The sequence below is a fragment of the Rhopilema esculentum genome, chromosome 14 (assembly GCF_057945365.1).
Source record: "Rhopilema esculentum isolate cy_ngs chromosome 14, ASM5794536v1, whole genome shotgun sequence".
NCBI lineage: Eukaryota > Metazoa > Cnidaria > Scyphozoa > Rhizostomeae > Rhizostomatidae > Rhopilema > Rhopilema esculentum.
In genome coordinates this window covers 601,098-627,634 of record NC_142828.1, presented here as the reverse complement: position 1 = coordinate 627,634, position 26,537 = coordinate 601,098, and the positions used below count along the sequence as shown (strand labels likewise).

At 34.7% G+C, this 26,537-nt stretch overlaps 1 protein-coding gene and 1 non-coding gene across 2 annotated transcripts; both read left to right on the top strand.

Moving 5' to 3' along the window:
* The first annotated feature begins 3 nt into the window (after positions 1 to 3).
* On the top strand, positions 4 to 26,537 carry LOC135696538 (protein SFI1 homolog). The gene is made up of 35 exons (XM_065215959.2): positions 4 to 399; positions 497 to 569; positions 941 to 1,072; positions 2,568 to 2,639; positions 3,425 to 3,535; positions 3,887 to 3,981; positions 4,682 to 4,799; positions 5,395 to 5,497; positions 6,058 to 6,214; positions 6,335 to 6,496; positions 7,178 to 7,248; positions 7,719 to 7,811; positions 7,967 to 8,064; positions 8,425 to 8,541; positions 9,211 to 9,291; positions 9,516 to 9,597; positions 10,076 to 10,168; positions 10,415 to 10,500; positions 10,928 to 11,003; positions 11,880 to 11,975; positions 12,800 to 12,876; positions 13,272 to 13,374; positions 13,978 to 14,074; positions 14,674 to 14,834; positions 15,193 to 15,267; positions 15,470 to 15,544; positions 15,707 to 15,826; positions 16,507 to 16,563; positions 18,019 to 18,139; positions 18,789 to 18,819; positions 20,260 to 20,542; positions 21,933 to 22,029; positions 24,689 to 24,947; positions 25,801 to 25,921; positions 26,349 to 26,537. Exons 1-35 carry the CDS (start codon positions 144 to 146, stop codon positions 26,454 to 26,456), a joined length of 3,957 nt encoding a protein of 1,318 aa, XP_065072031.2. The 5' UTR covers positions 4 to 143; the 3' UTR covers positions 26,457 to 26,537.
* Positions 16,366 to 16,438, top strand: Trnav-uac (transfer RNA valine (anticodon UAC)). The gene has a single exon. It is a non-coding gene; the product is annotated as a tRNA-Val (tRNA).

The window sequence follows — 26,537 nt, the reverse complement described above, 5'->3', positions numbered from 1 at the left end:
TCAGATTCACTTCATTCAAAAATCAAAGTGGCGGGAAGGGAAGAAATGGCTCCCAGCTCATAAACATTGAACATGACTTGCATTTTCAAATGCAATGCATGAGCAGAATGACAAATTCAGAAAGTTTAATTTGATCCCAGATAATGTCAAAAATTACTAAACCGCCTGACCTGAAATCGGTCGCAGCAGCTAAGGGGAAGGCCGCCCAGTATGTGAGCAGCAAAGAAACGAATAGTTTGGTTAAGAAGGCAATTCTTGAAGAGCTCAATTCGCACTTCTTGTCAATAAAGCCGGAAAAGATTCATCGTGCCTCAGGAAAAGGACGAGGAAAAATTCATGGTAGGATTGCAGATGATCGCAACCCGTATCATGAAGATTCAGCCTTTGTGAAGAAAAAGGGTATTCATGTATTTATATATTTTCAAGCTACAAGTTTTGCTTACCACAATTTTTTATCCAAAAATTGGGTTATTACCATCTTACCATAATTTTGCAGATGCAAAAACTTTTGTAGAGAGGCATGGAGAAATAGCATCAAATGAGATGGCAAATGCATCAAAAATCCCCAGGTACAGTAAAGGCCTAATGCTTTGTATGCAATACAGTTGAGCGCTATCAAGGCTTATTGTTTTAAGAATTATGAATCTTCATAAATATTAATCTAAATATCTCTTGGTGTCCTTTGAAAATTTAAAGCATTGATTGCTTTCTGTATTAATGAATTTAAAAGATGTTGCAAGCTTAATATTTCTGCCAAAAAATAGGTATTTTTGCAAGGTATGTATTAAAACATATTTTTGCCATACGCAGTAGCAGTCTATGTTATGTTAGACATGGAAATATTCAAATTCTTTCCCTTGCAATACCCTATTGGGATTCCCTTATTACCAAAATTTTATTAAAAGTAATTTTTTTATTCAAATTTCATTCATTTTTGCAGACCAATAGGAAGAACTTTAGAGAAATATGAAAAAGATAAAAAATTGTCAAGAGCAAAAAAAGATGCCAGCCCTACAAACATACCAGATTATGACTGGAATAAAAAAGGAAGAGTTGTTGAGTTGAAGACAAGGTAAATTCTCTTCAAGTATGGCTGATTTTGGAAGCAGAATTTCTCTAAACAGATTGCTAGAATCAACTTCAAACCAGCCTGTTCTGTACCACAAGCTGTATACAGCTATGCTAATGTGACAAAATAATCGGGCACTAAAGAACAGGTCATTAGAGTAATTTTCATAATTTTTGTTAGTAATTATTCCTCAGGCCTTGCCCGGAAAGGCGCTCGATCGAGCGCGCGCGCCTAAAGCGCACCCAAAAAAAGCCTTGGAGAGCGATTTGTAGAGCCCCTCAAAACAATAAAACAATATTAACGCGGAGCAAAATAAATTTTTGGAATTTGTTAAATCAACTTGATCAAGCATAAACAATCTTCCCAACAGACCACAATATTATGATTTGCGTAAGATTACCCCTTGGGAAAAAATTCAGCAAATTCGACGTTGGGTTTTCGATATCATTTTTAATCTGAAAACCCTCTAATAACCATCAAGGACACAGGCCATCAAGCCTAAGCGTATTCTCCGGCAGATTTATTTGATTTTCGAAAAAGCATAAATTTATATTGAAGTATATATTATTTTCTGTTTTTTTAATAACTTAAAATCGCCTGTGCAAATCAGCGATCACGTTTCCGTCCAAATTATCGCGTTGCTTTTCATTTTTCATTTGCTTTTGCGAGTAGTAGATGTTTTAGCGTTTCTTATAGAATGGATAACATGAAAAAAGGAAACAAAATTAAATGTTTGATTTAAAGCCATGCGTTTTGATGAAGCAATATGTGAAGCTGAGCATAACAGTAGTGAAACTGACACTGATAAAAGCTCATCGAATGATGGCAACTTACATATCTAGAAAAATCTGAACAATTTTGTGACTTTGTTTTATTATATTTCTATATTTATATTAACATAGTGTTTGTTGTATGTTTTGTTATATCATATTATGGTGCTTTTTGGGTATCACTGCTTTCTGGTACATTCTTCCGAAGCTTTCGATTTGAAGCTCTCAATCTCCTAAAGCTCTCGAAGGATGCTCTCAAAGACATTTACTTAGAGGTGCGAAATAGAGCGCCTAGAGTTTCTAAGGGGCTCTTTTTATGGAGCACCTTCATTTTTCTTAGAGCAAGGCCTGATTCCTATGAACAACAACATATCAGGTCAGTTTGTAAGGTACTCCCTGTAGTACAAAATATCAGGTAGTAACCACAATGTGAACCAAATGTATATCTTCATGCAGATCATTTAATAATTTTGATGTAAAATGTTGCTATTGATTGATTTGATTTGTTTGTTGTGATGTAGAAGCTCCTTTTCCCTACTTAACAGGTTTTAGAAATGTTAAAAAGTAGCTCCTCACCTTTAAAACCTAAGTTAGGCAAAATGAATTCTTCGTTTTAACCTATCTAGGAAAACCATGCACAAAGTGACCTGATGTTTCCAGTGTGAACAATTCATTTTAAAAATTGTTATAATTTGCTCTTTCATATTGATCTTAAATATCTATTCTAGATATCTTGCCAGGAAATATTTACATATTTGGTTGAAGAAAGTGTATGGGAGAATAGCACCATCAGCAGCAAGGTAATTTCTGTTTCAAAGTGTTATCATAGAAATAATGCTAAAGCTATTTTACATAATCAGTGAGTTATAGCTTATGTCAAGCTTATTTATTATGTAACAGCTTTTCTTAACTTTTTACTTATGTCTGAAATGTGCCTGTCCTGGCACATGCCTGTCCTGGCACATGCCTGCTGCTTTCCAAGTGTGCAAAATATCACACACCCTCGTTTTGTAAAGCAAAATTTTTACTGGCTAGTTTTGCGGATTTTTCTGATGAGTTTAAATCTTTATCCATCTTTTACTTTTTCTAAACGTTACAAAATTACTTGATGCCTTGTCAAGATTACTGAATATAAATCAAATCCCAAAATAGTCATAAAATTTCTCTATTTTTTGGATTCACCAGTTACTTTGACCCCTCCAAGAATATTTCAAATTTGAAATTCTAATTAAAATAACTATAAAAGAGGCCTTTGTTTGAAAAATAGCAAATTTATATTTTTTAATTACGGCAACTGCCCCTGAAAGAAAAAAAGGCATTTCAAAAGAGCTCGAATTTAGGCAAAATACAAAATTGATCCTGCCGAGAACTGGGGGGGATGTGTCTATTGCCCCAGGCCTTCCGGGTCTATTGCTGGTCTCTTTGTCGTGCTAGGAATTTCTGCTTAGATCATCAACAATTACCCTAAATTCTTGCAAAGAAAATTTCACAAGCTATCACACACCTACATGTCTTCAAACATGTGGTAGCCGGCTTGCCTACTATATTTTCCCAACTGTTACGACAAAAATGTCTTTCTTTTCAGGATGCACTTTGAGAAAAAGTTGATAAAGAAAGCATTTGAAAGTCTAGAAGACTTATGGTGGAACAGTAGAAAGGGTTGGAAACTTAACATCAGAGCTGAATATCATGATAGGTTTGGCGTTTCTATTCTTTTTCTATTCGTTTCTATACTTCTATTCAGTTTCACATTTGTATACTGTAATTGCTTTTTTAGCCCATCCTTTTCTACTTAGGTGCTTTAGTCACAAAAGCTTGATTTTTTTAAAATTTGTTGTACAGATTTCCAGGTCTGTCCATTGATATCTAAGCAGGCAATGAATGATCATGAGCAAAGTTTGAAGAGGCCCATGATAGGATAATGGAGATGAAATTTGACATGAGTAAGGTTTGACAAATTGTTTATGATTTAAAGTTTATCATGAATAACATGTAAGTTTTTAATTTTCTTTTATGTTTTGAATCACAAATTTTTATTTACTCTTAGGTATAGATTGTGGAAAATTCATTTTAAAACATGGAAAATGTATCTTCTGAATCAAAAGGAGAAGAAAGTCAAAGTAGCGTTAGCCAAGAAATTTGGTATTCCTTTTATCACTGAATACACTTTTCTTGACTTTTTTTATTGAAATTATTTCAAGACTGTAATCAAAGAAAGCTTTTTGAGATTCCTATTCTATAAATATTGCTTTTTGTTACAACCAAAACTAAATATGTATGCTATATTCCCAATAAATTACCTGAGACTTTATTTGCAGTCAATTCTAAATTAGAATATTGATTAGTACCATAAAAGCTTTATGAAGCCTCCTTTTGTTGTCAAACGAGGATAACATGCACATTTAGTGTGATAATAAGATAGTGTGCATTAAATACGGCCCATCTAAAGACTTCCTTGTGCACCTAAGAAGTCTGTCAAAGTTTGTTTAGAAGACGTCCTAGAGTTATCAATTGATCCTGGTGATTCTGATGAAGATAAGGACATTATTATTGATTAATTAGACTTTTGAAGCTGCTCGCGAAGTTTTCTGAGAACATTTGTATGATATTTTAATAATGAAGAAATAGACAAGAGCATTCAAAAAACATTTTTTACTTCAAATTTTTAATAAGCCCCCCTCTCTAATAACCCCCCTCTTTCTAATAAGCCCTTTCTCTTTTAAGCCCCCCCCCCCTTAAGGTCTGAAAAAAATAAATTGGCCCCTTGGGTGCTTAAAAAAGCCTTTATGGTATACATTTAATAAAATGAAGAATATGCTGAAATCTTTTATATCAATCATAGATGAAATGAACAGTCAAAGACGATGTTTTAAGGCTGTCAAGAGCTACTGTCTTTACAGAAAAAGCATCAAAAAGGAACAACAGAAAGCAGATCATTTTCATAATCATGCTGTCACAAGGTACTGAGTTTTTGCTCTGTAGTTTTAGAATCTTATGGCATTTCTGTGCATTTCTATTAATTTTTTGATAATCAGTTAAAAACAAAAAAGAAATGTAATGAAAATTTGCTTTCTATTCTACCTATTTTATTTGTGCTTTGACCAGTGAATTTTGTGTCACGTTAGAGTGAAAATATTGTATTCTGTATCCTGCCAGAAATTCATGCTTGCAGCAGGATTTATTGTCTTCAGAAAAAGCTATTTCCAAGTTATTTTTTATTATCTTGTAGTCAATTATCAGAATTTTCATTTTAATTTAGTCTGGTAAATAAAAAAGAATAAGAAATATTGTGTTGGATAATTTGCATTCAGTAGTTCATAATTTGTGCCATTATGTCCATAAATAAAACAAGTCAACAAAGCTAGTGAATTTATATTGCTTATATTCTTTTTTTTAGTTTTAGCTGTGCCTTCTAATTATCTTTTTTATAGATTTGCATGTCTATTTTAAATACCTTGATGCCTTTCAAAGTCTCAAGAATCTTGCAAAAAGTATTTTGTTCTTTATAATATGAGGATGTTAATTGTATGTGGATATCTTGCAATTTATCGCCAGGTTTGCTTTTACTCAATGGTTTGCAAGGCTTCAGCTGGCAAGGCAGAACATGGCCATGGAGATGCAAGCATTGTCCTTTTGGGCTTACAGATTGAAATTAAAGGTGCACAATTTTTATCTATTGAAGTTGTGCCCTAATTTAGAAACATTTTGGAGTGTATATAAAGTGATTTTATTTATTTATAGAGTTTATTCTTGATTCCTGATAAAAAGAAACCATAAATTTTCCTTTCTTCCTTATTGCATAACATTTTTCAGCTTTTCTGATATTGGCACATCTGTGATTTAATGAAGGTTTGTTAAATGTTGAGGAACTCAAGAATTTGTATTTTGACAATGTTACAGATCACATTTTACATGAAGTAGTTGAGAAAAATATTGACATCAAAAGAAGCATTTTGGTCCTCTTTAAAGTCAAAAAAATTTAAGGGTGTGAAATTTTCTTTTATTTAGAGTTGAAAAATTGCTTGTCAGTTGTGAGTTAAGAAGTTGGCAAAGCAATTTCAATAACCTGACTCCATTTTAATGTAGAAATACTGCTACCGCTTTGAGGTGCATCAAACGGCAGTATATCGAGATCAAAGACGCTGCTAAAATGATATTAATAATTATTAATTTTTACGTTTGTTGTGATGTAAAAAAAAGCTTAATTTTCTCCTCTAGATATTTGAAGAATGGAAAATCCGCAAGCTAGAAAAAGTGTCAGAGAACGAGAAACTGGCTATAGCTAGCAGACACAACAGCAACAAAATGAATAAGAGAAGCTTTGATGCTTTGAAGTCTTATGTATCTTATAGGAGGCAAAATAATTCTATTAAAGGTACAAGTTTGCTATTAAATAAGTTGACACTCCGTATGTGTTTTAAAGCATGTCATCGTATTTATAGTATAATTGTCGCTTTAATAGATTTTTTTTATTTGTATTGATGTTAATTTGCAGGATTCGCAACTAGGCAATATGAACAAAGTTTAAAAAGGTCAACAATGAAAAAGTGGTATTTTCAACTACAACGTCAAATCGAAATCAAAGAACTTGAAGACCGGATCCATTTCACATCAACAAAATTCGTTAAAAGGGCCTATTTTATTCGTTGGAAGACTTGTATCCTTCAAAATAATTTTCGGAGATTAAACGTACAATGCCTGCCAAAAACTTGAAACACTGAAGTTAGTTTACACTACGGTAAAATTCAGCCATCCCCCTTCTCCCCCACGGAACAATGTTAGTTTACTATAAAACGGGTAAGAGAATTAGAAACTACCTTTTTTGAATTTCTTTTATGATATTTGCTTTAAACTATCAACATTGCTCTAAGAGGAAGGGGACAGAAGTAGTAATTTTTCAGTTGCTACATGTTTCTCGGGCGGAAGTAATAATTCAATGAAAATTGCTAGTTGTTCCAACTACTTTTGGCACGCATTGTACCTCTAGACTTCATTTTAGGCTTGATTAAAGTTCTTAGAATCCTTTACTTTGTTCTCCACCGATATTTTCTAAGTTTTAATAATAATTGGAATAAAGAAACGCCTAGAAATTTCGTTAATAGTTAAGTAAAATTTATGTAACCGTTGAATTTTGTTTAAGGAAGCTGCATGCCAACCAGAGGGGTAATTTTGTTTTTTATTTGGAATTTCGAAATCTTTTGAGAGTTTATTTCTCTAGTGAATTTTCTGCTGGATGCCCTTTATCCAGTTCACTGTAGTGGTAAACATTAATTTTATGATAATCTGCCTCACAATTTAGATTATTATCTAAATTTGCATTACTTGACAACAAGTTTAGATTTGTTTGACGTTCAAATATTGGGTATCAAAACTGACTCTGCCATCAATCACTACGATCGTCAAGTGAAGGTTTGTTGATGCTATGTTGATTTTTTCGCTTGATAAAATTCTTTATCTTAATATCGTCATCATCAGCTCTCTATACTTCATCAGCTTTAAAGGATAATATCATATATCATTTTCTTTTTTCTCGGTTACTTACGAGCAAGAAATCTGATCTTGTGTAAACAGAAGGGCTCATTTTTCTCATTAGATCCCAACACAGTCACATCAAAGACATTTTAGTCCTGATTGGCACAAATCAAACCAATGGGAGACGTTGTTTTGTCTGGCATTGTCTGGTCTTTTTTCGCGTAATAAAATAAGTTACCTTAAGATCATTCTTCAACCTTTCTGATTGATGTTTGTTGAAATAGCGTAAACAGATATGCATGCAAGGTATTTAAATCCAGTTTCTCCTGCAATTTCACGGGGGTCCAAGAAGGTCTATAACAATTATCACTTTATGAATATTTAAAACGCCATGTATTTAATTCTAGGCTAAATATTTCAAATGCCTCCAAAAAGCAGCCTTGCAGCGCAAACTGAAAGCTGAAAGATCTCTAAAGGCTTTGACTTTCAGGAAAAGCAGAGTGAGAATTTCATCCTTATTTGTCGTTTTGACGATTAAAATTTACAATAATGATTTCTTGTTTTAAAAAACTTCTAATGTAGCTTGCAATTATTTGCAGCTAGAAGCCGTTTGCATTACCAAATGTTCATCTTCAGTTTTATTGATAATCCTTAGCTGATATCCAAAAGCTTGAGTCGCTGGTTGATGCGTTGTGAACACTCTGAAGAACTAAAATTGTATCCTCTAACAAAGATTGGTCGTATGTTTCACAGGTATGTCACTGTTTGAGACTTGTCAGTCACTTCAACATAGCTGTTAAAAATGCCTGCTTACACAAGAAATCAAAGCTCTGGCCTTCATAAATGAGCTAGGTAAACAAAGTTTTGTCGTATCAACAAAAGAATTTCCAGTGTATGTGTATTGTAGCCTCCACGAGTTTTACTGTTCCACGAAAGCGATCAGCATCAAACGTTTGTTCTGATTTTAGATTATCAATGACATCAGATCACTCCTCACTTACTCTTCTCACTTTAGGTTTCATTCTCCTATTTTTCTACATTAGAAGTTTTAAGAGTTCTTACCCTCCATTTACCATTCATAGTCTTGTTTTATCTTTGATTTTCATTTCCTAGAAAAAAACTGTTGAAGAAATATTTCAGTCAATGGTTAGATTATAATCTGTGGAGAAGGCGGCGAAAAATAATGTTGAACCAAGCTGATCGGCATTTCGAAGTGAAGTGTTTGCCGAAGTAAATAATCTTACGTTTATATACTTCAGTATAAGTGACTGTCTGTCACAACTGCCTTAATCGAATCAAAATATGTGGATCACAATCATTAATGTGAAATCCAGTGTCTTCGATGTTTACATAACGATATATTCTTCGCTTTGCGAAGAAACGGTAAAATTAGGTGGTAACTGTGCATTGAACGACGAACTTTTCATTGTTGTGATGTTCAGCTGATGGTTGGGAGAACAGTTGTGACAGACAGGAACAATTATTGAGATTTTCATATGTGGCGCTTTATATAACGGCATAGGATGTATATTTCAAGGCTTCCAGGATTTAAGACAGATATAAAGACAGATATGAAAATTCGTCTATCTGCAATGAGTATACCGCAATTCTTTGACAGTGAATGAATTCAGAAATCCCTTGCTGAAACGTTTCTTCTTTTTGTCTATTAACATGTCTATGTACAGAGACGCATTTTACAATCACATGCACAAGATTGGGAGTCTACTCGCTCTCGGGAGCCCTATGTCTCCTCTTCTGGCTCTCAGCTAAATATCAATCACAGCTTTTTTCATGAACCTGGAATTCTGTTATGCAAATGTGAACTCATGAAATACAATTCTCGAAATGCGTGTTGTAATAGCAATTTCTCAGTTAATTCACTTTGTTTCTTCTTGCTAGATATTTTGCTAAGCTTTATGAATACAAGGAAATCAGGAAAGTTAAAGAAGAGAGAAAAGCAACAGCTAATGATTTCAACAGGTTAAGTATCGATATAATTTTTTTCACCAAGCCATTTTATAGGAACTTATTACAAAATATCTTCAACAGTCACTGATTGCTTCTATACACGAAATTGATATTCTTTTGCCCTTGCACTTTTATGACAACAATAACATCACTTCAAGTTGATAGTTCTAAGTTTGCTCAAAAACATGACGATCTCCTGTAGATTTTCATGATTGTCATTTCCTTCCTGGACGCAGGGAACTGATGCATGCAAAGTATTTCTACACGTGGTTGAAGCAAAGTCGGCACGCACAGGAGCTACGTTTGCTTGAAAGAATGGTGCGAATTCTACTCACAAATTATCATTTCAAATACGTGTTTGTACTTTTTTAAAAAAACAGCTGATAAAATCCTTATCTTTTATCTATAAACTTAAAACCCTTTTCTATCAATTATAAACCGTTTATATATCTGAAACACCTTTTATATATCTTAATGTTCATGATCAATTCAGGTCATGTTTATCAATACTCTTCGAATCGCCGTTGCAGTTCGATTAATCACAAAGGCGAAATCTGCTTTTTTTAACCCGCGCACAACTTCAGACGATCAATACTTTCATGTGGTTTTGGTTGAAAGCACTTGGTTAGAGCATATGGTTAGAGGTGCCAAAAAGTCTTTCGTGACGAAATTGTGATAAGGGAATTTCTAGGCAATCCCACCTAATGAAGAACTCGAGCGTTCCAAAGCATTTTGTTTTATTTTCTTTATCCGATTCGATTAAGTGACTTTAACGTTTTGTTTTTCGATTCCGAAGGCAATTCTGCATCATGAAGACATACTTAAAAGAAAAACACTTGTAAAATGGCGGCAAGACACCGAGGCAGTATTAATTTGTCAAGAAAAAGAGGTTGTTTGTTCGTATCCTTTAAAATTAAAAAGGGTTTACTGTAGCCATATTTATTCAGCATGCGTCTACTTTGAAATATTTCCAGATATGAACAAAATACCATTTTCATCGAATTAAAGAGAAAATTCACTTGTATCTATACTAGCAAAACATTTGCTTTCATCTTTTATACAGTGTATCTACCCCCGTATTGAAGTCCATTTCGTAAAAATGTTCCTTTTCTGAAAATATTATTCTACATTTCAGGATTCTGCGGATGCTTATTTCGAAAGAGTTGTAAAAACGAAGTACTTTGGAAAAATCAAAATGAATGCTTGTGAAGAAAAGAAAAGGTACGTGTAAAGCTGATGTCAAGTTTTATGTTTGGACAGGAAATTCTCAAGTTTTCTTCTTTGTAAAACACATAAGACGGTAGCCTATAGGTGGTAGAGAAGTGTTGTTTACTGCCAAAAAGTGGTAGAAAATATGGTATTTAGTAATTCATAAACAGTTTATGTAACAACAATGGGAATTTTAAGTATCGTGTTGCTTTCAAACAATTTTGATTGCAAAATTTTAGCTTTGGGCAAAACACTGCACTGTCAGACTGGAGACCGAAAGACTATTTCTCAAAATCTGATTGAGTTTCATTTCTGGGGAAATTAGTAAAGGAAGGGAGTGTGGAAACAAACGAAAAATGCGATAAATGAAAAAAGGCACATATGCGCTATAATGTTTGTTAAAAGAATCATAGTCATACAAGTGATGTTTTTATTGCAGGCGACATCAAGAAGCTTCAGCTTCACATCACAATCAAAACAAGATACTTCTCTGTTCTTTCAATTCCTGGAAATCGGTATAATTCACTTCCTTATTTGTTTGTTTCCAAATTACAGTATTGTACAAGAACTGGCTTTAAAGTCACTTCGAGGTGTTTCATATCGTTCCGATCATGAGTGAACATCGTAGTATGCAGCTCGCATGAATTTTAAAGATTTCAAATGTGTATCTAAGATTTCAAAGTGGAATCTGGATGGTAAACGATAGCTGTCTAAAACTACCAGCAAACCATTACATACATGAATTTGATTTGTTTTTTTGAGTTCTTATCTCAGTGTGTCGGTGTGTCGGTTTGTTATTTATTTATTTATTTTGGGAAAGATCGGTAGCTTAACTGTCCTTTATTATTTCAGGATACAGTTTTATGAAAATTGGATTTTACACAGTAATAACCGCATATAAGAAACCACTTTTTGAACTGAAGTCTAAAAAAAATTTCTTATTAACAGAGACTTTTCATCGTCAGAGTCTCAGTTTCTTATCAGTAGGTTCTGTCAAATCAAATCATGGTCAAATCAAGTCAAGCTGTATGACAGTGTCATCCATGTATGTCTATTCAATATTACTGGTAGTAGTGTATAATACATAATCTACAGTATAATTTTTCATATCAATCCAATACACACACTACAACCATCCAAAGCTTAAACAGAAAAATAAAACACGACTATTTATGCTTGAAAATGATAAACATTTTAATTTCAGGCCTAAGATTGTTTCTTATAAAATGAGCCTCTTTTGAAAAAATTAGGCCTGTTTTTTTGTACAAGGGGGTTTAATACACAAGGGGGTTTCATACACAAGGGGGTTTCTTATATGCTGGTGCTTACTATCGTCGAATGTTGATTTAACATTTACAATTCCTGCAAACCATGCAAATTTTGTTTCGTAGTTCACATCAAGAAACAGAATAAAGACAGGCAAGCAAAGATTGGCGAATTCCCATCACAGGCGAACCCTACTTTCAAAGATGATGTTTCATATGAAGGTAACACTGTTTTTATTTGTATGTCTTGATTCATGTTGTTTAAGATTTTTTGTGAACTTTTAAGAATTAATTTAGCACTAACAAATGCGTTGGACTTCGGCAAATACCCCACGAATACGAAACGAACAAAAAGATTTGAATAGAATCTCGTTTAGAGAAAATGTTTTTATTCTAATAGCAAGCGTTAAGAAATGGTCAATGAAATGTCTTATTGTTTAAGACATAAGACCTGAGAATTTTCATTTCAACCAACAAGGAATTACAAAGGATTACAATCAACGATAAAGTAAAGCTAGTTAAAACTATTAAATCAAGTAAAGTAAAACTAATGAGTGAAAGAACAACAAACAAGTAACCAAAATGAGTTTTTATAAATAGCCCAAGTGGTTGGGAAGAAATCTAATAGTAGAGCTAATATATAGACCCCACCCAGCCATTCCGGCCGATTTAAACCTGTTAATCGAGGTTTTAGTAGCTGAATATAACTGCTTCGAAGGAAGGAATTGTCAACATAAGGGATTCATTTCCGAAGAAAGTGGAAAGCTTTAGTAAAAAGTGATATTCTTTTATTCGCATGAATAGCTAGACCACTCGTCTTACTGAATAAGTATGTTATTTGCCTTCTTTTAGAAATTAGCAGTATTACAATATCAATGTTTTGATACTGCGCTGTATAGAAAGGTTTTTGAATGATTCCTTCACAGTTACGTTTCTGCCACGCAACCTCAGGTAACAAAATAACTGTTTCAAACGATTAACTCTAAAAATCAGTCAAAGCAAGGCCAATTTAGGATTTCACAATTTGGAATAATGTAATATTTTAGGTTTACATCGAGCAAAGACGAAATATGAACAAAGAAGTTGAGCGTCGACATCGCACGCAGAACCGAATTCTACTAAGGTATACTTCCTTTTACATTGTGGCTTATCACCAAGGAGTTATTTTCTAGTGTAATCATTTTCATGGATAAATTGTCACTTTTGAGTGTCCTCTTTCGTAAAAGTTTAGAATAAACCAATCAATATATTTGTCACTTTTGGGTTTGAAATTCAGGCACTACTCAAAGGGGAAGGTAAGAGCTGAAGTTTATTTCTCAAGCGTCTTTTCAATGCTACTCACAATAGATTTGCGTGGATGCCTTGTCAACCCGTCCAGTCTTTATATGGTCAACTCCTCTGGCTATGCTCAGTATGCAGCTATACTGTAAATGATGTTGGTGATATTATGCAGCGTTGCCTTTTGCTTACTTCATGATTTTCGAGTTTCAAGTAAAAGATTGTTCAAACTGCCTTTAGCTGGACATTCAACCGATGGCATAAAAACGTTGCTGAATGCACGGAAGAGAAAATGAAGACAGAACTGGCAGATGATTTTGCTTCTTCCCGGGCAAAGAAAAAGGTACTAGCCGGTCTACAGTAAATCTGTGCAATCTATGTTGTGCTCAAAAGCAGCTTTTCCAGCTTTTGCTCGTTGCATACAGCTTTCACCTTGACGCTCTGTACCTCCGATGCCTCTTGCTTTTTAGTGTTTCTCGTTGAGGCCAACCTTTTATTTTCAATATGTTCTTCAATCAAATGTCTTCCAGCCTGACGGGTCTTCTTCTTCTTCCTTTGGATAGTCAACGCATTTCCTAGGTTATTACCTTGACCATGGCTGATTATTTTTCATTGTTGCCTACTTTGTGATTTTTCCAAACTCCAAGTAGTGATTTTTCTCAATAGTGACTACGCCCTTCTTAGCTAGTTACATTCATGATGACTTTCCTTTCTATTCTCTATATTTCAATCATGAAATGATTTTGTCGTCCGCTTTCCAATTGTCACATATAAATTCAATTTTCTTTTGTCCTTTTTTGTGCCCACCGTTTTCTAACATGCAGATCACAAACTACCTTAGTCTATTTGCAAATGGAAAAGCATTTAATATTTAACAACAATGTTCATTGATTGTAAATTTCATTTGATTACCTTTTCTCGATTTCTGATTCTTTTGACATTTTAGGTTTTTGCAGCTTGGAGAGAATTCGTCGTTCATGAGACATACAAGCGATGGGTGGAAAACTGCCGAGTGCAAGAGATCAAAAACATCCTCGACATGAGTAGGTCTTTTTTACAATCATGTCAGATCTTTATTGAATGTGAAATGTGCTACTGGAATTAAGTAGCTTAGTACGTAAGCAGATTTTTAGCAGTAATAGATTAACAGAAACTGCATACGTTTTTAAGATTATTCTACAAGTAAAAAATCTATGGATGATATTCCCCTAATTTGCGAGGATTCTTGCAGCTTGGGGTTGGTATTATCTCTATGAGCCATTAGAAAGGGGATGTCATAAGGAAGGGTGTGGGATGGTGCTGGCCAACAACTGATGGCATGAGTATATGCAGCCGCTAAAATCAATCTTTATTTGCTTTCTTGACTTTTAGATTTACATGGCAGTTTATTTTAATATGGATATAGTTTATCAAAAGTAGTAGCTTTTTAAAATATTATAATAATGTCTATTTGATGGAGATATGCTGGACAAAGATTAAACCTTTCATCAGCAGCATTCCTGAAGTACTTGCTAGGAAACATCCTTTCCCCAGTGCATAACAGTTGCAAAATCCATTGGTTGCTAGCTCTTAGCATAACATAGCTCTTGGCCTGTTGCACGTGCGATATTTGTTTGATTTCTATTTTTCAACACCTCTGAAGATGTGAAGCGACGTGCACTGAAGGCCATGTTTAAACACACAAAGCACTCTAAAAGAATACAGCTGTTGAACAACACTGCCCGCAAATTTAATGAACAGAAGCTGAAGCAGAAATGCCTGAAGGCCTTACAACAAAATGCTTCTTTGGAATTCAAAAAGATGGTATTGCATTTTTTTCCAATTATTCTGCTTGAGATTATTGAAATTCATTTTGCGATTTTAACTTTTTGTAATTTCTTTTTACTTTGCCTTTATTTTGTGGATAACACGTACTTTCCAGACCGGTGTAATTCACTTTTTAGCTGAGACAAATATTTAAAGATGTTGAAAGATATTTCCGTCTCATGCTCGATTGTAATTTCTGCAATATTGGCAGCAGATTCTGTTACTTTGACCCATTGGCTCAATGTGAGATTCAACTTTGAATAAAAGGGAAAAGTTTCTCTATTTCTGAATTTTGTTGTATAATGGACTTTTCTAACAAGCCATTATACTTCTAAGAATCGAATGTTTTTTCCAGCTGCTCAGAAGGCAGAGTGAAACGTTTTACATAAGGAATAGTTTGACGTCATTTTTCCGGTGCTGGAAACACCAGGTTTGAATTTGTTCTGTTTGTTACTTTAATTGAATCGTCAATTTACAAGAGCGATCTTCGAGTTTTTCCAACAATTTATAACATTCGTCTTTTATGTCTATAGATATTGTTGAAACTTCATTAAAATACAAATGAAAATCCCTTGGCAACACTGTCAGTTAGATCCAATGTCATTCATTAGTTCACTTGTTCTTTTTTTTAGTATAAAGTTGCCGTTCAGGAAAGAAACAGGACCAACGTTGTGTTGTGGTGGTGGAGTGTAAAACTGCAGAATAAGGTCAAACGAAACTTTGTAGTATCAGCTGATGTTTTAACAATTCCGTTTTCTCCAATTTTGGTATTATATTGTAAGCAATGGGAAATAATATCCACTGCAGTTGGCAACTAAGTATTAAGACTAAATCTGTGCTGATGATTATTATTCATTGTTCGATTTTAGATAATGAGCGCATGGAAAGAATTCGTGGAGGAAAGAAAGAAGAAGAAAATAAAGGAAATAGAAGCACTGAGACTAAGAAGAGAAAACTTTATGGAAAATTGTCTTCAACGATGGATTTCGGTGCGGCCTTATATTTATTTTTTATTTGATACATCGGGAATTTAGATTCTCAAAGCCCTTAGCTAATATTCATATAAGGTTTAAGGGTTTTTATATAAATTATATTCTTAAAGATTAAAAAGAATGGTGTTTTCGTTTTTTATCTTAACTTTGAGTTGTTTTTCAATATGTGCTTATGTTTACTTAGTTTTTTTGTTACAATTTGCAAGATTAATAGTTTCAAATGTGCAATGTAAAATCAATACATGTTTTGAGAGGCAATGTTTTTTGATGAATTCCTTGGTTTAATTGAGTTCTGTACTCTGTAGTAGGAATTGTCTCTTACTTCTTGTTTCGGAATTGAGAAAGATATTTTCCTGTAATGTGTTTGTTAATGTTTTTGATTGTGCACTGGCTAAAGGTCTGCCAAGCGTTTTTTCGGATTCTAGTTATCGCCGCTTCAAATACATTTTTTTCAGATGTTCAGTATTTTCTACATTTTAAATCTTTCTACGCCCATGTCATCAAATATGGTTTGCTTTTCCGCCTCCTGGCCGCAAGGTCTCGTAGTGTAGTGGTTATCACGTTCGCTTTACACGCGAAAGGTCCCCGGTTCGAGCCCGGGCGAGACCACATTTTGTTTCTATGCAGGGTTGTACTTCTCTGTAGTCGGACAACTGTTTTTCTTTTTGCCTTTCTAGTATTCAGTTGGAATGATGGCCTTTCGAAGCAAAATCTCCAATGCCCGTGGAATCGAGGTAAACGTCATTTTTACAAGATTCCAAGTTAAGTCAAGTACTATAATGGTATAATATTCTATTGCCACTTTTACTCCCTTTCCATCGCTCTTAAAAAGTCTTTATCCCCTCGCATTGGAAACAGTAACAGTATTTTCAGTATTTTGTTGCTTGCTATCTCCAAGGCTAAATTGCTAACATCAAAAGTCCCTTTCTGCTACCAAGCAAGTCTCGCGGCGGCAGCTTCAAGAAATGATATATTTTGTCTTTTTTTGTAAATTGGCAAAGACAATAAGATTAGAGAAAATAATGGGGGAGTGGGGTTCTGCAATGGGTAAATTGCTGAAGCTCTCTTTATTTTGATTATTTATTTGAAGATTGCTAAATACGAAAAAGCTACGACAATTACTTGCTTTTTGCTATGCGTCTCCTTTTTGAGGTTTTTTTCGAAAACATATTGAAACCATGTCCAGCCAGTCATAAAGCTCCCGCGGTTTCATTAATAGTTGGTAAAGTGGTGTGCAGCTGATCTTCGATGATGATTAGACAAAATAGGCACATTGATGTTCGCCGAAAGAACACCCGCACGTGGCTAAAAATCCTCGTTTTATAAACAAATCGTCGTTCAAAATTGCATTTTACAGCAGCTCTTCCTCAGCTTGTTCTTGTTCGTAACTTTTGACCAATTTTGAGCCTCGTGTTCATGTAAAATTGTTCTTATAAAAAGAAGAGTGCAAAACCGATAAAGGACTTTTGGTAGCAAAACGGCTCTGAATTTTAAGAAAGTGCCTTCTAGCCCCGGATCAAAGTTTTTCATAGAAAAATGAGAATGAAAAACAGTAAAGAATGCCAACCATCCAACCAACCGAGATGGCGAAGCAAGGTATGTTTAAATAAGCAACGGTAACTTAGGTATGCAAAGAGATGAGTTATATTCCTTGGAAATATCCCCCTTCCTTTTTCATTTAGAAGGTGCGAATGACGGATACCACAGTATCTCATTCTACGTTTGAACACAGCGCCGTATCTCATTCACGTGTCAAGTACCAAGTGCCCTGACGGGGGTATTAAATTGTTGGAGAGATTCTCTAACTGAATTGAATTGCTCAACTCATTTGCCTATTGGAATGAAAATCGGCAAATTTTCTGAATCACGATTAACAGATTATAGGATGTCAAAATGCCGAATGAGAAAATGATGTTTTACGGCGAAAATAGAAGTATGACACATTAACGAATTACAGAATGGTATCTGAAAATTGCATATTGCGTGAATGCAAAATTTGGGATTTAGCATTTGCTGGATTCATGCAATGCAGTGCATACATTCCAGATTTCGATAACTGATTTTCGTCATAGATATCACCCCATAATCCCTTCGGCAAAATGCTTTAAAGAATTTTGCCTCAGTGTTTCACTGAAATGCTCCGTTTGTTGACCAACCCTTAAATTAATTAAACCTGTGTCTGTTCAAAGGGCGCCATAAAGTTGCAAGAACGCGTGAGAAGGTATGCCATGATGTGGTACAAAAAAGCCAACTCGCACGAACGCAGCAAGACGAAAAGGAGTGAAGCCATCAATGTTCCAGATCACCATGGTTTGTTTCAATTTTTTAGAATATTTCTGCAGACAGAGGCGTTGCCAGAACAGATAATGGAGAGTTTTCTAAAAGTGAGTTCGATGCAAAAGTCAGAGAAATTTGCGGTCCAGATCTTTCATATTCTTGAAGAGTATGGGACACGCCCCTTTCATTGAAATCTAAACTTCTTGTTAGTCAATATTTTGTCAAACATTTAATTATTTTAGTGAAATTCAGCCTTTTCAGAAACAGATGGAGCGCAATAACTATTCTTTTCGCATGTTTTTTATTGATAAGAGAACGTTCTGCTCATGTATAGAGCACATTCAGAATTATTTAGGGAAACAATGCTAAATTACGCATCGGATCCGTTTATATCTGTTTTCACATTATCAGACCTGCACATTTCAGTTACACCTCTGATTTGCTTACTGGCACAACCTTTCGTGTTCATCTTTATGTTTTTTTTCATTTTGTAAGCTTGTGTTTATTTCTCATTGATTTTATACATTAATGAACCAGGTACAGTGTGTTATATATTAAACAACTACCAAAATGATGAAATGTCACATTTTTGTAGTTTTTATAGTCTCCCAATTTACAAATAGCGATATCTTATTATTTTTACTTATTTGAGTATCTCTCAGATCATTATTGTTTTTCGTAGAAATTCTAGAAAGTCCTTCGGTCTTTGAAAGGTGAGAATAACTTTATTTACTCAAGGTTTCGCCCCATTATGATAAATCGCAACCCGTATGCATAACGGTCGTAATACGTCACACCTACTACCCGAATGCATCACGAGAGTGATACGCTCAAAGCTTTTCCATATGTTCTATACTACTTCACAATGCTGTATGATGGGTAATTTGCTACATAAAATTGGGCTGTTATTTGAATAATGTGAGCGCTAAATGTATATCTTACTTTAGCTTTCTCTAAATTTCAAACTGTACAATTTCTAAAACAGTTTTACTGCATTTGTGATGTATGGTCTTTGTTTCCATACATTAATAAAAAGCATTTTGTGTTTGTTGCAAAGCAAAGCCCTGATGCCAAAGCTAAGCTTTACCGCTTACTTAAAAGTTGCACCCTTCTACAACCCCGGTTTTTAGGTTCAAACGTAAATCTTTGTTAAATGTAAAGCCCAATAAAAACAGCTCATGAGAAATTCCAGCGGCACAGCTACCAATCACAGCTGTCTTTTAGGGCTCAAGCTGAGTGCACTCTTCCGTTGAGTGGGCACCATTCCTCTACATATTTCTTAAATCTCCATCAGTTTATCTAACCTAAGCTTGGCTTCCTTTAATTCTGCATTTGAAAATCCAGCGAAGTTCTTTTTATCAGTTCATACCTCATAGCGCTTAAGGCTTTTTTTTGCTGCGATAAAATCGTTTGTAAACAAACTTATAATGTTATTATTCCTTACTAACACGTTTATTGATAAAGATTCTTGCTTAAAGAATTTTATGATAAGAAATAATGAAATATTTAAGAGAGCGGTATACTTTGTTAGAGAATCTGCTAAGCTCTATTTTGATTGGATCTAGGAAAACCTTCATATTGTGACTAATGTGTATAGAATTAATTTATTAACAGTTCCAGCTAAATAATGTGAGATTTTTAGCTATCGAGACCGCTTTCGAGATTATGACAGCGTCGTAACATTAACACTGCTGTTTCAAACAAAAAACTAAGCCTATGTGATCTTGTAAACACGTAAGATAAAGATTGCAAAATTTCTGGCCATCCTGGCTCTTCCATTAGAAATAAGACAGTACATAAAGATTTTGTTTGCGTCTTCAAAGGCCTAAAACCTGATTTAATTCTGTTTGTTTTGGTTTTTATGGTATAATGTGCTGAAAGTATTATCTCTAAGGCCAAAAGAAGAAAGCATAAAGAAAATGTGCCGTTCATTTGAAATCCTGATGATTTTTCCCGAATGATTTTTAATCAAGTGACAAGAAACAACGTGTTTAGAGTACAGCCCATTCTATATTCAAGTGCAACATCACACATATTGTTTTCGTCATCAGATCCCAAGAACGCATGTATTTATTAAGTCGTGTTTTACTTATGGAAAACTTTGTAGTTGTAGTATTTTGGTAGATTACCACTTCTTTTGTGTCATTGCAAAGGAAAAACATGATCCTGACTCTGCCAGTGTTAACGAAGGAAATGAGGCCGTTGCCTCGAAAACCGGATTACTTACGTGATTCGTTCGACCTTGGTCAGTTCCTGGACTCATCTGGTAACGGAGAACCAGTTGAAGCGTTGAGTAAATTCCCGGATGAAAGCAATCCACGACAGCCACCGCCACAGCCAGCCTCACCAAATGTACCATGCCTGCAGAGGAAAGGAGATTCAATTTTGCTTGCAATATCTTCAGAGGAAGATAGCCAAAGAAAGAGAGGGAGCAAGGTAATTTGCAATTCACACCTTTTGACTGTTACTGCTTCGTGTTACTTTTTTATTGCTTTTTGAATCTTGGACTCAACCGAAGGTTAAATGCTTACACAAAGGCAGGTCGGCAAAGCAACATGCAAAACAAGCTTTCACAGTGCTTGGATGTGGTTTTTCAATGTAACACCTTATATACACCCGTTTTTTTTATAAGAACAATTTTATAAGAACACGAGCCTCAAAACTGGTCAAAAGTTAAGAACAAATTAAGAACAAGCTGAGGCTGAGCTTCTGCAAAATGCAATTTTGAACAACGTTTTTTCTCAAAATCGAGGATTTTTATCGATGTGTGGGTGCTTTTTCGGTGAATATTCAAATTTGTCAGCAAATTAAGGCTGTCTCACTAACTTTGTTGGCAAATGAGGCCTGAACACCACCCTAGAGCGAAAAAGCTAGCACTCGCACTGCTTCCACCCCATTAGATTAAGAACAAATTAAAAACAATCCAGCCTCAAATTTTTGAAAAAATTAAGAACAGTCAGCCTGAACTTAAATTTACTGGTTCTTATAAAAAAAAGAGTGTACGTTTTTATAAAACAATGTATGTAAAAGAAGGAGCCTGAAAAGTTGTCAAAATTTTGTATAAAATTAAAAACAAGCTGAACCTCCGGACATTAAAATAATCAGGGACAGTCTAAGGTAATGAGAAAAAGTATCTTTCCCATGCACTTCCAATTTCTCCTATCTAAGTTTCTTCCTAAACTAACATCCTGTCTAAACTATCACCCTTATGATTTGTTTTGGAAATAAACGGAGAGCAGCCAGCCATCCTTGGAAAAAACTGGTTCTTGTATAGAAAGAATGTGAAATCATATTTCAATCTCAACCCTGGGGGTACCAAAACCACAGCTTCTCAAACATAAGAAAGGAAAAATGAGACGAAGCAAGACTTTTGCACCAGTTACTGCGTTTTAAAGAGAATTCATCATCGTTGATGTTAGCAACAGCTATAACAAATTGACAAAGATTCAATAGGGTTTTAGATAACCAAAAATAAATTTGTTTGAACGCAGCTTCTTGCTTCGTCGATCTGTTGTTGTTGATAGAGGCTCTAGGGGCAAATACCCTCCAAGCTATTTAGAAGCTTTCCTTCCAGTCAGATGCTCATCCTGTTTAGGACACCATGTTACCCTTGAAGCGTCATTTTCCGCAACACTGCTTCGTCAAAGTCATTTATTTTAACATGGATCGTTATTAGAGGTACTATGAAGTCAATGTGCCGCTCCACTTTTAAAATACGTACAACTTCTTTGGACTACTTTCATCATGCTACACTTAAGTGAATCAGTTTCTTTCAACTTTGAAAAGAAAGTTATTTTGGACACACCGCCTTATTCGTTATTTTCAGATCAAAAAGCCAGCATATGCATCACAGGGTTGTGGCATTACTCAGGCATTACTGCCGCCTTCCTCGTTCAAGAAAACCCTTGATGATAACAGGACAGGTTTGTGTGCTTTTTGCCTTTTTGAGTACTTTAAAGCAATCATTGCAGCCCGTCACAAAATTGCGTTCACCGTTCGTAGTTAGTTAATCTGGCTCAAATAAGCTACTTGTTTTATTTTTATTAATGACAAATATGTGAGTGGATACTATCATATATAGTGGATACCTCTAGGTTTATGGTTAGGAAAGTAAAAATGTTGTGGAGTTAGTTCAATGCTGAGGAGAGGAGGGTCACTGACCCGGGGGCCCATGACTTTATGAGCCCACAGATAATAACTTAATCAAAAGTTGATAAGTAGCAATTCAGCTTCTCCATTGTCAAAACCTTTCAATAATAGAAACAATTATCGCAAAAGACTTGGAAATAAAGTAAGGTAGAAGCAGCAATAGTATTAACCCCATTTGTGTAACTCTAACAGCGCTAATAGCTTTCGGTAATTGTCTAGATATTAACAAACCAATTTTCAAGACTTTGTATTTGTAAAAAGGTTAATTATGGAGCTATAGTCAAGTTTTTCGGCAATTTCAGTTTCCATGGACATTGAAACCAGTGAGCTAAGCCTGTTTTGGTCAATGGTAAAGCGAAGATAATACTTTATGAATTTGAGCTTACTGGTCGATATTTCGCCTGATGCAACACTAGAAGGCAAGGTCAGAAACAAACTTAACACAATGAAAAGATTGGCGAATAAGCGTTGCAAATTCAAATGCTTAAGCTTGTTCACAGATAAAACTGAACTGATAGTCTGAAGTCCTTTGCGTGGAGGGTGCAACCTGAAGGGACCAGTTAAAGACATGCCTGGGAGAGACAATGTGCCTAAAGGATTTTTTAACTTTGAATTTTAGGACATCTTCTTTGGCTCTACTAACCGCCAAGAGCCCTAATAACCAGTAAATTCAGTTGTTTAATAAATTCTTCATACTAAAGTCATGCTGTTATTTCTAGTCACTTGCAGTCTTGGATGCATAAGATAGCAAGAAAAAATGCTAAAATAAAGTTCATGCAAAGCTAAAACTAAGCCAAATCCACTCATTCGATGTTCTCAAGAAGAAATCGTTATAAATACTAGAGATTGACTACATTTTTCTAAAGAGTAGATATTTTAGGTGTCTTTTCAAGGGATACTCATCGAGTGTGAAAAAACAGGAGCTGTAGTGGGCCAAATTCTCTTTACGGTTGCCTTCACGTGGCTTTTCATAATTTTTCCTTATAGTTTGATCTAATATAGTTACCTCGTCTTGCATCAAAAACATATTATCTAACAATTTTTAGCATTGTTTATTGGCGCCATATTGAATTAAAAAGTATGGCCAGAAACAATTTTGACATTATGAGAGATTGGTTACTTGCTTCTCTCAAGTATACACCAATTCGACTTTCGGCCTCGTTTAGGAAATTTCTCCAAACTTCATTATGTACAACATTCTTATGCTCAGATTTGGCTTTATCATCATAATTTTAGGCTGGATATAATTCTTTCATATTGTTTGTGCTTGTATTTTAGATTTAACGCAGAAATGAGGCTGTAAATCGAATTGGTGTATTACGTGCTTCGTCTAATTTGTTTAAAATGAGAATAACTTCGCGGGAAACATGTCTAGCCTCAGATAAAAAAAATTGAAAAATGAACAACATCTGTTTAGAAATTTGAAAATTTAGGAGGCAGATTTTATCAGCAAATCAATCCTGCAACTTAAATGGTTTACAAAACTGTTGTTTAGTGGTCTTAGAAAGAATTCATAGTATAAAGATGTGGAACAATTAAATTAGATAAAAACACTTTTATGATGCCATTTGATGTTCTCGTCTATTTTGTTGAGATATTATAAACCAAAACTATTCGCCGTAGATCTATGCTATTGGCATTTTTACTAATCGTGAAGTATGAAAGGCCACCTCTTCTTTTAAGCGCCTTCTTTGAGAAAATGTCTCAAAAAAGTTTGAAAATTTTAAAAGAGCGTAATATGATATCTTAACAGCTCCACATATCAAAAGTCACTTGAGTCAATGCTGTTATCAAATAGCTAATTCTAACACAACATTAAAAGATGTATTCAGTTATTTTGTTATTTCATATTTCATACTGGGAACCAAAGTTATTTCATATTTCAAAACCAAAAAATCTAAGTAGTTATATTTTCTCCCCGAAAACTTTAATTATTTCATATTTCAATTTTCCCTTATAGGCCCTCTTTTGCTATCGCGACCGCGTCTTCGCGCTTAATTTCATTGCAGATTGCAGCATTTCGTTGATTTTTGCACGGTTTTGCGGCTTTTGGTCTCCCTTTAATAGGCCCCTTTTAAATGACCAAAGAAGTAATAGCCACCATCGCAATTTCAGCAATCAAAATAGCCGCAATTTTAGCAACCGTCGTCTCAAAAATTGTCCTCGGACCACTTGCTTTCTATCTTTCGTTTTGACCCGGGGCCTATAAATCCTCTCCGCGGCCCTGAGTTAGTTTGCTGACGCTTTATTTTTACCCGTTTCCCACTGCTAAACTTTTTTCCTAATGTCTAAATAATTAGGTTACCATAATTATGCTACCTCCTCTGGCGGCAAACAATTATAATCGAGCCTGAAAAGGTTTAAAGCACTGGCTAGGAGTTGTTTATACGTGTCGTCATAAAAAATGATTTTCACGCTGCCTTTTAATCATAGGTATTCAATATCGTAACCGAAAACGAGGAGCTGTTGTATCCGATGGCATTCACACTAGTGAACTGTCGGAAACAGAAGAAAGCATTCTCGATACTGGACAGCAATACCAAGGCTCGTCAACAGAAGAGAGCTCATCAGAAAGTGGAGACAGTGTTCAAGAAGAGTTTTCAAAATGTCCAGAGAATGAGGAAATCTACAAAGAAGTTACGAGGATGAGAGATATCTTACGAGACTATCAGAAACAGCAGAAGCGACTGCGGTATTACAATCATCAAGATTTGTTCATCCTCCATCTCGTTTGCTGCAGCATCCTCCAGCTCTTTTGCTGCTGCATCCTTAAGCTCTTTTGCTGCTGCATCCTCCAGCTCTTTTGCTGCTGCAACCTCCAGCTCTTTTGCTGCTGCATCCTACAGCTCTTTTGCTGCTGTATCATCCAGCTCTTTTGCTGCTGTATCCTCCAGCTCTTTTGCTGCTGCAACCTACAGTTCTTTTGCTGCAGCATCCTCCAGCTCTTTTGCTGCTGCAACCTACAGCTTTTTTGCTGCAGCATCCTACAGCTCGAGACATTTATTCACTCACAATTTACCGTTTTGCGCGAGCGATCAAACGCTAGTGTGGTTGGGTTTGCGTGAGTGCTGACGCGATCGCGATTGATCGCATTATCATGACAAAACGAGAGCTCCTGGTGAAGGCAGGGAGGGTGCCATTACCCCACTTTTTACAAAAAGTTTTAGTTTTATTTATCGTTTCAAAATTACGAACACAACTAAAATTTTTTCAAATGTTGGATTATTGAATTCTAGATAAAAAATTGAAATTCTCAAGATGATAGAATGGCCTGATTTTACAACTGAGCTCAAAAATAGTAAAATTATAACACTTTTAAAAAAAATCAATGTTTCCTAAGGCATTTTTAGACTAGAGAATGTACATGGATCACAAAATCAAAATTTTGTAAATGTATAAATTAACTCAATTTTATGAAAGTAAAAAGATAAGTGTAGAATTGATCTGCAGCTTTGCCTTGTAATGTTACAACACCAAATTTGCAGAAATATTAGCATTGAACAAAGTCATTTTTATATTTATTTGTTGTCGGTTACATTCAACAGTGAACTAGAAGAGCGCCAAAGCCACATATTACAATGGATAAATTTGGAAATAGAATTACATAAGGATGGCACATTCGAAGGTGATGATGACTTTCTACAAGCAACTCGATTAAATGTTGAGGTAAACATTATTTACACTTCCATTATTTTAATTTTTTCAAAGTGCAGTTAAGTTAACAAAACTGTCATGTTTCTAGAGGAAGATATTTAACACATTGACTTTGGTTAGAATTGTATCTACATTTACACACATCTCTGTTATTTTACATGATCTTTATCTTGAGATTTACAGTATTAAAAAATATACATATTTGGGTTTAATGAGTTGAATATTTCCTAATCAATTGTGAAAAACTTTCTTATCAAGCTTGTTCATCATGAAACAAATGGGCTTAAAACACTAAAATTTTCCTTCCTTTGTCGATTTTGTAGAAAATTTGAACTTTTCAGTTTGTAAAAACATACATTGTCCTCATTATTAATGGCTAGGAAAAGCTATGTTATGTTAAGGAACAAATATCCTTAAAAAATTGTTAAATTTCTTTTAGATCCTATCTGATATCCAGAAAGTAACTGAATACATATCTGAAAGAAAACCAATGGTGAAGAAACTAGCTAAAGACATTCAAGTACTTTTGCAGAAGTTAAATGTGTAGATCTAAAAAGAATTTTTATAATTTTCAATTGAAATCATGTTATGTACATAGAGTTCAGCTTAAGAATTGAAACATGAATTT